The following is a 13,659-nucleotide window of genomic DNA, read 5'->3' on the forward strand; positions in this document are numbered from 1 at the left end:
TAAATGGGAGGGCTAATAATTCTCCAATTTCTTTATGAGATCCTCACGAAGAGACAATCAGCACAATCTCGGACGCCGCTTTGAACTTTTTAATTTCCTTAATGGAAATGTGCAGTTTTACGAGGGCTTTCAGGCAAAATATTTATGTTCTCGACAAGACACATATGTGATAGAGTCGCCCGAGCAGATCTTCCAATTAATCAGTTTTGTAAATGTAAAGGGATCAATACAGTTTAAGTTAGGGGGAATTTAAGTTAAAGAGTGAAGGGTGAAACTGTACAAAAATCACAGAGGCAGAAATCTGTTGAGTAAGATCTGGATAAACCAGGCAGCTAATAAATCCAGGAGACCAATATGTTTTATGCATCCGGCTCACAGAATGGTTTACTGTTATGATCATGAATTTCTGAAGCGTAACAATTCAGTCACTTGTCCGATAAATCACAATACGGCAGGTTGGACATGCACGAAAGCAATAATTCCTCATTGTTGAGCAAAGGTTAAACAGGCAGTGTCACCGCAGGTTAGTCAGAGAGAAGAACAGGACTGGAACTAGTGATTATTTTCATTGATTTTCAATTTGATCTCTAAAATGCCAGAAAAGTGTGACAAATTGTTGTTAGTTACCTGAAGCTGTCAGATATCTTGTTTTTCCAACTGACAAAATCCAAGATGTTTAATTTATTATCACTACTTTAAACTGTTTTGACCCAATTCCCCATATTGTCTCTTTTAAAAATATTTTTGGGAAAAAGAGGTAAAACTAGCAGATGTTTCACTCTAACAAACAGTTCAGGACCATCTTATTCACATGTGTAAAAACTAACAGGTTATTTTTAATTCTAGAACTATTTCCGTGGTTTGAAATCAGTTCCTATAAAGCATTAATCTCACCTTTTTTGTTACTAATGGGCTCATTGTTGGCACTTTGCAGTAATGAGCTTATTACAGCTTGGAATAACACAAAGTCGTGCACAAGATGCCACAATATAGAATTTATTTGGACACAAAGGTGACATTTTTGCATCTTGTGCATTATGATTTAAATTTAACTTGTTAAAGCTCCTAACTAGTTCTGGAAGAAGCACATTCTGGATCTGTGAAACATGTTTGGTGTTTATGCCTGAAAAATGACTTTGATCGATTTATCGATTGTCAAAGTGTTTACCAATTATTTTTCTGTCAATTGACTAATCAATTACTTCACTAACTTTGCAGCTCACGTGAGAGTTTTGATTTTGTAATGGCTCACTTACTTGATAACTGCAGTAATCTATATTTATAGTTTTTATTTAATCACAGAGGTGTTTTACAGTTTTTATGAGATTGATTAAAAAAATCTAAGCAAATCACAAATATGAAGGAAAATATCCAGAACTGAATGAAGCAGCCTTAGAAGAACGTTAACCGATACACACAATGTTATGTAACAAACATCATAAACCAGAGCGAGACATCTGCTCGAGGTCAATCAGCAGCTGTCCAGACCGGCACATGAATCACTGCAGCAGAACCACGGGGGCATGTGAGGTTAAATCTGGAGGAGATTTCAACTCGCAGTGTTTTTTTCAAGAGGCAGTGGATGAAAATGGCTCTTTTGCAACATTGTACTATGAGAAATGATCAGATTTGTACAGTAAATAGACTCTGGAGGCAATTTTGGGCAATAATCAGGCAGAGCAGAGCTGGAGACATGTCTTGACACTAATGAGGTCCAATAACACATTGAACAATATTGAGGGAAAAATATGAAAACTGAGGGAGTTCAACGAGGGACTGTTTTAGATGAGCGCTGCTTGGATTGTCTGGTCCAGGGTGCTTAATTCTATTCTTTTGACACCAGCGCAATATTTCACCCAGTAAAACAAAAAATCCAATATTTACCTCCCGTTCAAGTGTGATTCAGCGCACTAGAAACGACAACCACTGCTAACTGCAGCGGGAGATTCTGCAAAGGATGCATGAAGAGCTGCGTGTGCGGATATGAGCGCCACTTTACGCTGGACAGAGTTCCCGATGTGGAGGATGTAATGGAATATAGACTGGACGGAGGCTGGAGAGAGAGTCTCAAGGACGTGCAGCCACTGGGCTGGATGGGCCACTGACAGGGCAGTAATTGAATGCCAGCCTGTGTGCGCTGAAGGTCACATAAGAGAATGGTCTGAGTGTGTGTGAGTGCGTGAGTGTGTGTGTGCGTGTGTGTGTGTGTCCGTGTTAATCTGGGTCTGTATAATTCAAGTGTACTGCAGCTAAAGTACAACAGATTACAAAAACAGTACATGGCATAGAAACTGTATTTCTCTTAAAAAATAAATTACTGATGCATGAAGGGCTTCACCTATAGCGAAATTCAGGCAGCCAGAATATTGACGTTCACACTTGTTTCCCTAAGTTTACATTATATTCAGATAATGACATTCACCTGGTTATTCATCCCAGTATATTCAGAATTCTACCACTGGAGCAACCACAATACTTACATATGTAAGTACCACGATTACACACGTAGATGTTATACTTATTTGTTTTAAATTATTCTGCATATTTATCTTATTATATTATATTATATATAAGAATATTAGATAGTTTTTCAGAGAACTAATGTCCATACGTGGAAACAAAAAACAAGTCGCACAACATACTTGAGAAAAGCTCTGTTTCCAGGGCTGAGTTTTTAGTTATTATCGTAGACACAAATGTCAGTGGGATTTACACTCAGGTTTTCTTGCTTCTGGAACAGAATCCAAAAGTTCAGGTTTCACTTCATCTCAATCTAATGGGAAACCCAACGTGGCAGCCAAGGTAGAAGCTGCTTCTTATGAGATTGGCAGATAGTCTGATCTTTGTTGGTAATTTTGACATCTGCAGAGAAGAAATTAAAAATACATCCACACACAGCTCCAATGTGATAAGCGATCACTACACACAACTACTCTGCAGCATTGCATTCATAACTAGTTTAGTCCAAGTGTAAAGCAAATCGTTCAGCTCACATTTTACACAACAGTCTGCAGACCAGAGGGTATATGCTTTCTGTCTAAAGATGCTGACCAGCATGTCGCTCCACAGACAACGACCTCAGCTGCTTTTACTTTTGCACGGGGACAATCCAGGACAGATCGGCTCTCTTCATTATTTAGCTCCATTTAAAGGCAGAGGTCCCCGATCAGACGAGCAATGTTCAGTCAGGGATGTGCTGACACCTGGTCGAGCACACAGCAAGGACAGAGAGGCAGAGAGGGAGAGAGATAGGGAGAGAGAGAGGAAGGGAGGGAGGAAGAGAGAGACAGAGAGCGAGACAGAGCGAGACAGACAGAGAGACAGAGGGAGGAAGACCGAGACACAGAGAGAGAGACAGAGAGAGAGACAGAGAGAGAGAGAGAGAGAGAGAGAGAGAGAGAGAGAGTGAGACCCAGAGAGAGACCGAGCGAGAGACCGAGCGAGAGAGAGGGAGGAAGAGCGAGACAGAGAGAGGGAGACAGAGCGAGACAGAGAGAGGGAGACAGAGCGAGACAGAGAGAGGGAGACAGAGAGGGAGAGAGACAGACAGACAGACAGACAGACAGACAGACAGACAGAGAGAGAGAAAGAGAAAGAGGGAAAAAGGAGACAGAGAGGATGAGAGAGACAGAGCGAAAGAGGGAGTAAGAGAGAGGAAATAAAGGAGACAGAGAGAGAGAGAGGGAAGAAGAGAGAGACAGAGAGGGAGAAAGAAAGGGAGACAGAGAGAAAGAGAGGGGGAGGGAATATGAGACGGAGAAAGAGAGGGAGGAAGAAAGACACAAACGAGAGAGATGTGTGAAATAGGCTGTGTTTGCCAGAGAAGGCTCAGAGGGCGAAGCAGCTTTGCGAGGCACAGCTCTACCAGAGGAGCACATTACAGGACATCTCTGGCAGGAACTGAAGTCACAGAAATTCCTCAGTCTCGCCATGTTTCAGTCATTTTTACAGACGATCGCGTTATTTCTTTTCACGAGTTTTCATTGCTTACAATAAGGTGTTTTAAAGTCGTTACAGGGAAGCATATTGCTGCTAATCGGCACTTCCATGAGGTTTGTTTAATTACAACTGGTTATCGGCGTTTTCAGGGTCAATAAATCATAATGTAACAGTGAGTGAGCTCCCGTGTTACATGTGAACTGCTCCGACATCGGCTCCACATATCTTCCAATCAACATATCCACTTCCATATATTTCCCAGTCGCTGCCTCCCTCTCTCTCACGCTCACTTCCTCTTTCTATGACTCACACACACACACACACACACACACACACACACACACACACACACACACACACACACACACACACACACACACACACACACACACACACACACACACACACACACACACACACACACACACACACACACACACTCACTCACTCACTCACTCACTCACTCACTCACTCACTCACTCACTCACTCACTCGAGCTGCAGCTCAGAGCAACATAAGAGTGCTCAGTGTGGATTCAACACTTATCTCTGAAGATGCGCACTTCTTCTGGCAGATGCATATATGAGTTTCCTCAGAATAGAAAAAAAAACAACACGGCAGATTTAGGATTGAAAAGATCCTTTCAGCAGCATGAAATGTCTTCCTGATTGAAGGTGGAGTAAAGCTGGGGAGAAAATAGTGCTGATTTGAATTATTAGATCAGCGTATAGTAGCTGCTGAATTACGCTATCAGATGATTTATGAGTCTCATTGTTAATACATGGGGGGAAAGTTTAGATTCAGAAGCATCATTATATTTGTTTGCCTGATTGTCTTTTGTTAGTTTTGTTACATATTCAAATCATGTGGATTATTGTCAAATATAACCATATATAATTTATCATACAATACAAAAACTCTCTCATCCATGTGTTAATATAGATACATCTACAGAAATATACAATCACTGTAGCAAATAATCATATTAATCAGAATCTATGTTGATAGTGAAGTTAACAATTCATTTTTTTCTTGAATATCTTTCTTCATCATGTATAACAAACTAAATATATTTGGGTTTTGATGTAATGGTTTCATAAAACCAGCAATCAATATATATCACTTTGGGTAATGGAAACTTTGCCCAAGTTTCATTGACTGAAGGATAAATGGAGAAGATTTACTGCAAAATAGCCAATAATTAAAATATGTTTTATTGAGAGTAATAAAATCTAAGAACTCATAATTAATATCATATAGAGTTATGTTTTGTTTTGTTTTCTATGACACGTCAAACATCTGGGTCACCCCACACTGGTTTACAAGACCAAAAACTGGTCAAATATACATACAAAATATATTCTGGTAAACATACATAAAATCAATGTGTAAAATAAGTTACAACAGCATAAGTACTTTTAAATGTTTCAAAATACAAAAAGTTAAAAAAAACAACTGCTGCAAACCAACAGATGTTTGATGATTTTGCACATCTTCTTTTTCAGGAATAACAGGACTATTCCAAAATGTGCATGAAAACTTATGCCTGGAACGAAAAGCAGGTGTTGGCCTACAGACAGTGGAACATGTGGCATGTTTTAGGACGTGAAGGATTCAGCATCTGCATTTTAGAAACCTCTCAAAAACAGAGGCAGAATGAGTAAGAGATGCCTGCACAGGAAGCACAGAACAGTCCGACAGCCCCTAATACAAAGAATTGACCAAACTGCTCCATCAGGTCACCTCTGACAGGACGGCAGGTGTTTTCTGGGACAGCATCCAGTCCTGCTCCTGGATGAATGACGACATCAGCCCTTTTTAAAATAACTGTTCAACCTCTGTCAGCCTGTAGACCTTCATCCACCACCACCCTGGAATATGTACTTGATTGTATAAATTCAAAGACATTGAAGAAGATCAACTCTGCCTTCTCTAATGAAGGGCCTTGATATTATCAGGTCAGTCTAGCCCCTTCTGAACGATAAGAGCATCCATATCCTAATCTGCAGATCCCAAACTTGTATAATCAGGGGTCTGCGACTTTATCCCCATGATGAAGATGTTACTTTACAAACTAATCCACTCCCCTGCAGAGAATATCCACCAAGTCCTCATGAACATGTTCTACCAGTAAGGAAAATTAACAAAACCTTAGTTATTCCTAAATGCATTAAATAAAGAATGAGCAGCTAGCCTACTTAATAACTTTAGACACTGACACATTGCTCATTTCCCTTATAATTATTACGTGTGGTTGTGTAATTTTTTTTACAAGACATATCCTTGTAATTAACATCTAAAGTCCAGATAATTTCTTGGAAATGAGGGGAAAACTTTGCAGGAAATTACAGGACCTGTAACATAAGGTGCTCCTGTGCAGAAGTGACACAGTTGTACAGATAAAACATTGATCCCAACCTCCACCTTAACACCTTTTAAGGCAGTACAACACTGAGTGGTCAGTTTTTAAGAAAATTGAATTGTTATATAATGTATTGTAGCATTCAAACACACAAACAAATCATTATATCATCTTTCAGATCAGTCTCCTTTCGTCCCAGTCTGAGACCTATCTTTAAAAATCCCGGTCAGACCCCAAAGATATTTAACTTACGATGGTAACAGGTCAGACAGGTCTATACTTGTATAGCGTTCAGCTGCATGATAAGACAGATGGTCTTTAGGTCTTTGCTCCACAGATAATGTAACTACACGTCCAGTAAGTATAGGATCAACACAACAACAACAGTGTATTTAACTTGTAAGAAGCACTACATGTTTCAAAGGAGATGATAATCTAGCGGCTGAGAGAGTTAGTCCATCCAACCAGATCTGCATGATCTGAAAAACTGGCGTTCCCAGAATGCTGCAGGGTTTGTTTGCAAGGAGACTCTGCTGGGAGTGGACTGAGGGAGGAGAGCGGAGGGGGAGGGTGGAGGGGGCATCACCAGGAAGAGCTGGCTCATGCCCAGTGCTGAGAGTCTGCCATCCACCCCTTCAGCACACGCTCCCTCCTAAGCTCTTTACTAAGCTTCACTCTCATGACTGTAGCACGACACGAAGGAAAATGAGTAGGAGAGATGAAGTCGAGCATCAGTCAAGCAAATACGTTTAAAAGACAAAGCTAAGAAAACATGAAAGGTAAAAACAGCACTGACACACTGCTGCTAGAAATCTAGATTATTAATGAAAATGATGGCGTGACTACACTGTATTGACACTTGAAGAAACAGGGTTAATTTGGCCGATGGAGATTTATCAAATGCAGTTAGGGAAGTTTGCATCTGCTGCTGAGGACGTCTTGGTTCTTTCAGCTCAGGTGAACCAAAGACTTGAAGATTTATTACTGTTGAGATGATCTTTCCTGCGTTTTACCAATGAGACCGGCAGGGGTGGAACATAGTAAAGTAAATGTAACCTACTTTGCAGGGTTTATTTGAGTTTTTCCATTTTCCAACACTGCACTTTTCCCTCCGTCAGCTGAAGCTGCAACATCTTGTCCATCAATGAATTAGTGTATATATAACAATCAGATAATATAATGATAATCGATAAATCATAAGTCATTTTCCGAGCCAAAACAATGTGAAGGATGAGAGGATTTGCATTTGTAGAGCATCACATCCAACACTGATTTTCTTTGCACATCTGATGCACTGCATATCTGTTACTGTTATACAAACTACACACAGTGAGTGAAGACCAGTGTCAGCCTCAAGTCCATCAAAACCAAAACGTGTTCTCCTACAGCGAGTTGCTGTTTGTGTGCTGGAGGAGTAGGGTCGTAATTTTTGATTAAAAATATTCCGAAGTAAAAAAATACAACACATTCACGGCGGTTTTGATTAGCTACTCAGGTCATTGGGGGTTCATGAACAGAGCACCACAGAGAGCTCGGCATTTACGACCCCAATCTCTGCACAAACAAGAAAGAAAACTGCGACAAATCAAATGCAAAACCTTATTGAGCCAAAAATAAAACAAACATTGGTCGTGTACTGTTTGGTCTGTATTCATTTGCAGCTCTGTTTGCTTTTAAATAAACTGACTGTTATACTGCAATAGTTCTCAGGGGTGAGGACGAACTTTATTCTTATAGATGATGAAACATATTGACATGAATTTCCACATAAGTTGCAGTGAAATCAAACATATTCAAATAGAAATTCTAACAAAATCCCCAAAATTTTAAACTAACATTTCTATTCTTTTCCTATAGTTTTATGAGGTTTGAATTCAGATTTTCAACTGACTTTGCAAAGCTAAAAACACAGTTCAACGTGTAAAGAAAAAACACTCATATCATTAAAACTCATTGAAGCACAGTGGATGTCAGACAAATTAAAACACTGCTGTCAAATCATGGAAACGCAGCGTTTAACAACGTCCCAGACAGTTTCAACACCCCGACAAAAACTGAAGACAGCCCAGCCAATCTGAAACTGGACCCGCAGAGACCGTGGGAGGGCTTACAGACACCAATTCAGCACTACTGGGAGGCCCCAGATATGTGAGTGACAGTTCTGACACCTCCACAAATCCTGTCTGCTCCTATACGTCTCTGTCTTGGAAGAAACGCGCCTTCAGAAGAAACCCGAAACAAGAACAAGTGTGCCAATTCACGGTTCACGAGGGAGATTCTGGATCGTGTGCAGCATCAAGGAGCCATCGCACGAGTGGGGAATTACAGATGAATATCATCTGGCCAGAAGCCAGTTCAACAAACGCTTAAAAAATGCCAAGTCCCAGCACAGGAGCGGAGAGGAGAGTCAGTCTGCCATCAGTGACTCAGGCTGAAAATAGTCCTTCAAATATACCACTCCTCAACACTTGCCAATGACATTTAATTACTTCTATATTGCCATCAGCGTCCCTCTTGCTTCACCTTGATTGGTTGCCAAGTCACCATTGACTTTGTTGAACTAACCTCCCGTCTCCCTGACCATATGCTGCCTCCCCAATGGGCACTTGGCACGAGAAAACTTCTTTGACCACCATTTACTGTGACTGATTGTTCATACCTGAGCAAATCCTGTGCAAATCACTGACTGGTTGTAAAAAGAAGGGCCCTGCAGTATGTTGGACGTAAGCTTTTCTTTTTACGTTTTTACAACTAAGTCCAATCATCATTTAAGTAACAAAGTTGTTCGTCTTAAAACCCTCAAGAAAGTGTTTTTTAGTTTTTTTAACTTTTCAATTAAACCAGTTTACCAAGTTCTGACCAGTGTGAATTTAAATCTAAATTGAACATTTCAAAATAAATCTAATCACATAATTTCTCGTGGAATACGTGTTTACGACTTTCTCTGTAGTACCACAATTTGATATTATTTTATTCATGTGATTTTTTTTATCTTTACTGACAAATAAAATAATCTACAGTAATCTACAAACTGATTATGTAGTTTCATAATATATATATCTAGCCTCACATCTAAGTCAGTATTATCCAAATATGTACAGAGACAAAGGACTTTACATGAGCTGTTTTTAAATGTTCTGGCGGAAATTAAAGAAATGAATTTAACTGTAGACTCATTGGTCCTTTGTTTGTGCCTAAGCAAAGTGCAAATATAACAAAATACCACTCATGAGAAAGGAGCCAAATCTGAGCTCCACTGAGCTGCAATAATCCTACTTTTCCTTTGTTTGTTTTGGAGCATATTAGTTTTTAACCATCTGTTTCCAGTCCCTTGGTACCTGCAAATCTGACCTGTATCTCCCAGAACTGACAAAATTTGGATTTTCAGAACTGTTACTTCCAAGGTTTTTTTTCTATTGGATAGACTATAGGGTCAAGAGTGGGCCACCAGTTTTTTGGTATGGCCTATATCCCTCATTGGAGAGGGCTGATACTAATTCAGTTAATATGCATATCACCAGCCTACGGTATCCCATGGGAAAGTATAGGATTTGTAGCTTCATATCAGAGTAAGCGCATAGAAGATTATATAGTTTTCATTACTTACAGAATTAGTTCAACATTTTGGGTCAAAAGCTGAGATGTTTGAAAAGGGAGCCAGTTAGCTTAGCTTAGCACAACAAATCAGAGCAAGGAGAGACGGATCTGCCCAACTCACAAATGAACATGTTGTACTTTAACGTGTATAAAAACTAAAGTGAGAAAATACAGGTGTAATAACATAACATGTTACACCCCATGCAAAAAAAAGGGAATTTTTTATAAATTTCAGTTTTTGTATTGATCAAAAATACATGATTAATCCAGAAGATGTCACGCTATAGGTAGATGTTTGTACAATTGGACAGAACCAGGCTAGCTGTTTCCCTTTGTTTCCAGTCTTTGTGCTAAGCTAAGCTACCTGGCCACGGACTCACATGTGAAGCTGAACAGGCAAACAAAAGAGTGGTGTCAATTTTCTCATCTAATTCTCAGCAAAAACGCACAAATCTGCTTTGTTTAATACATATTGTCCAAAAGTCAAACTACACAAAACTTAAGTTGTGTTTTCTTCTTTACATATGTCTGTCTGGAAACAAATGAAGCTACACCGAAAGTATGACTTCACACATTGTCAAAAAAGCAGACAGATTGCTGTGTGGTCTCCATCACGAGAAACAAGGGATGATGACAAGTCACAGTTTGTGTTAACATGAGTTTCAGAGGTTCTGTGCAGCACCAGGCAAAGATCAGACACTTTATTCTGGGACACTGCAATAGAGGAAGTAAGCCAGCTCTCATTTTTAACACGTTGTGATCTGTGACTCTCCGGTGCAGCCTGTCATCCTAAAGTAAATCACCTCCAGAGCGATGCAGATACCAGACAACACCTACGAATCGATATTACTGAGCCACACTCATGCCTTCGTAAAATGGAGAATTTAAGCAGCGACACCGCTGAGACGTCCTCGCCTCCTAAATCTAACATTTCTCTTAAATATGTTTTTTTGCAGGGGAAGTTCTCACACCGTGCTCATCGCTTCAGTGTGGGTCTGTCATCACAGGAGGAGCCAGACCTGTGGGCAGACCAGTTCTGACTGGGTATGTGGGGTCATAGGGATCAGTTACCAGGCGACAGCTTGGCACATGTCTCCCTCATCTGGACATGAGTGGAAGAGCAAGGTTAAGTAAGTACATGGGTCAACGCAGAGTGCTCAGGAGGAAAAACAAGAACAAAAGGGATATTGTGCAGTTTGCAGGTCCAGGAATGACTAGTTTATGAAGCACTTAGATCAGCGCCAGACGAGCCTTGCAGCTTGTGTGCTGCTCAGAGGATCACACACTCAGCACTGGGGCCCTATGCATGTGCAGCGTGGAGATCCGGCACATGGATCCCATGCATGCAGCAGTGGGCTCGATCAAACCCAGGAGTGCATTTTATCTGACACGTGATGCATTATTTAGTTACTTTTCCATCTTGAGGGCTGAGACGGTCACACCCCTCTCTGGAGAGCCCAAGTGGGACTGCTGGCTATGATACAATGCACACACGTTCCCCCCTCTCAGCTGCGTGCGGGGACGTTATTCTCTGCATGTTTTAAATCAGAAATCACAGGCCCTGAACCCACAGACAGAATCAATCAGCCTCTCTCTGCCATGGCCAATCACTGTGGACTCCAGGGTTTCTACCAGTGGCATGTGCAGCAGCAGCAGATATCATCATGCACATGCACCAGGCCCTTTGCAAGACAATTGTTGTTTCCCTGACATGATTAAACCAGGGATGAACTTTCGCGTGACACACGAGAGAGGTCTGTGTTACAATGAAATAGCTCCACACTCTATGTGACCTGACATACAATACAAAAAAAAAAATAACACGGTGCGATTAGGGGAAAAGCTGCAGCAGGCGCACACGCAGACATCGGATCATATGCAATGTGCGGCACCACATATTCTGCACTTCAACTCACCTTGAGCGGCCGTTCCTCTGGTGCTGAATACACTTGCTATCAGAGTGGCCACATACCAAATCATAGTACTATTGCCGACCAGCTATTACCACGCAAAGTGCCCCGTTCAACCAATCTCTCATATTCGACCTTGCACCTCGCGGTCTCTCGGCACGATCCCCCTTTTCATATCCTGCTCTCTTTCCTCGTGGCGCGTCCCTTCATCCCTTCCCTCCCCCGTCCTTCCATCCGCATCCTCTCCCGAAGAGACAGAGCACCTGCACCGCCGCGCTTGTAGTAGACGGAGCCGTTTTTACGAGCGCATAGTGAAACCGAGTGTGAGGACGCAGCCACAGGTCCGCCCCCTCGCCGCCGTCCCATTGGCTGCCGACGGAGGCTCTGGGGTTGCGCATTGGCTCTGCGCACAGCCGCGCACCCGGAATGACAGGCGCGCGGCCCCGTGCGCACACTCAAGGTGAGTTGGAGCGTGCCGTAGTAGTGGAGCCGCAGTATCATGCGCATTGACAGAAAAGCCGCGTCCACGTCTTTAAGCACCTCTCCTAAACTGGCCCCACGTGCACCACCGCCGCCGCCCGTCATCCATTCATCCCGCACGGGCCTTTGCGCCGCTCGTCGTATCAGCGCTGGCACCGGGCGCCTCTTTGTGCCGCAGCTTTATGAACGAGGGGCGAAGCTGGTGGATGCGAGTGACTCATCTGTCGCTCACCCATAGCCCTCGGCTGTTGTCATGTCGCTGTCACCGACATAAAACGCTTCTCCCCCCCCCCCCCCCCCCCCCCCCCCCCCCCCCCCTTTTCCACCCCACCCCCGTGTCTGGTTTTATGTGATGGGTGTGGCGACAGATACAAAACCATTCGCCTGTGTGTATGTTTTATTGCCCCCCCCTCGACGGCCGAGAGCGCACGGATGCAGCTCCGCCACGCCGCGCACACATGGGCACCAGTGATAAGGCTGCCTCAGACTCCCTTCCCTCTGTTTTCTACATGCATGACCACGGAGGATGCATTACGCCTGTGCGCCTCTGGCTGCTGCACATCAGATCACATCGCACCCGAATTACGCACCGCTCACACCGGCTGCTGCTCAGCGCCACGTTCTGTACATCTCCTTTTTTTTTCCTTCCTGCAGGTTTTGTCACATTTTTTTTTTTTTTTGTCTGTCTGTCTCCCCCCCTCCCTTCCCTTTTTTTTTTTTTTTGGGAGCCTGTCATAGGCTATTCCTGTCTGGAATCAAAGACTTAAAAATCAAAGACATTCTCCATTTTCTTATGCAGAGCGTTTAATTCCTGCAGTAAAATCTTGCTGAGTAATACTCTCATGACACATTTCAACGTTTTTATCACGATTTTCCAAGCAGCTCAGTGGGTTTAGATCATTTTTTAGGAAAGGACGTCACCCCTCTGTCTGAGAAGAGTTGCACACAGCCTGGTCCCTCAACCATTCACCCCTCATGTGCACTCAAATGAAGTCATCACATCAGGGACTGTGCATGTTACACACAGATGGGGGGGACACAAACACAGCATTATGGGTCTCCGTATGCATAAAGGTTCAAATCTCTGAACCCTACTCCATATAGAAACATTGTTCTGGCCCAGGTTTGGCCCACTGACACACGGTCATCCGGCACACTACTGTGTGGAATGTTGGCACTTGGTCCACTCATGTTTGCCAGAACTAGTCCACGTGTAAACCATGACCATACCGCATGTCAACCAAAGGTGGTCCAAATTTGGTTTGTGGTATTTTTGGCCATATTGACCATTTACCACACGGGCCACTTCAGGTTCACGTCCATTGTGTTAAGTCCACAAGAGTTCCAGAAGTGCCGCATCATTGCCTGAAG

General features: G+C 42.5%; 1 protein-coding gene across 3 annotated transcripts in view; it reads right to left on the reverse strand.

The window, feature by feature from the left end:
• igsf9ba (immunoglobulin superfamily, member 9Ba) overlaps positions 1-12,143 on the reverse strand; it is a 57,883-nt gene extending 45,740 nt beyond the window's left edge. For all 3 annotated transcript variants that reach the window (XM_034603710.1, XM_034603711.1, XM_034603712.1), the window contains exon 1: positions 11,815-12,143. In XM_034603710.1, the coding sequence (XP_034459601.1) occupies positions 11,815-11,878 (64 nt within the window). In that variant the 5' untranslated portion in view covers positions 11,879-12,143. The remainder of the gene's footprint in view (positions 1-11,814) is intronic.
• Positions 12,144-13,659: the final 1,516 nt, after the last annotated feature.

Source organism: Hippoglossus hippoglossus, chromosome 13, assembly GCF_009819705.1.
Source record: "Hippoglossus hippoglossus isolate fHipHip1 chromosome 13, fHipHip1.pri, whole genome shotgun sequence".
Taxonomy (NCBI): Eukaryota; Metazoa; Chordata; class Actinopteri; order Pleuronectiformes; family Pleuronectidae; genus Hippoglossus; species Hippoglossus hippoglossus.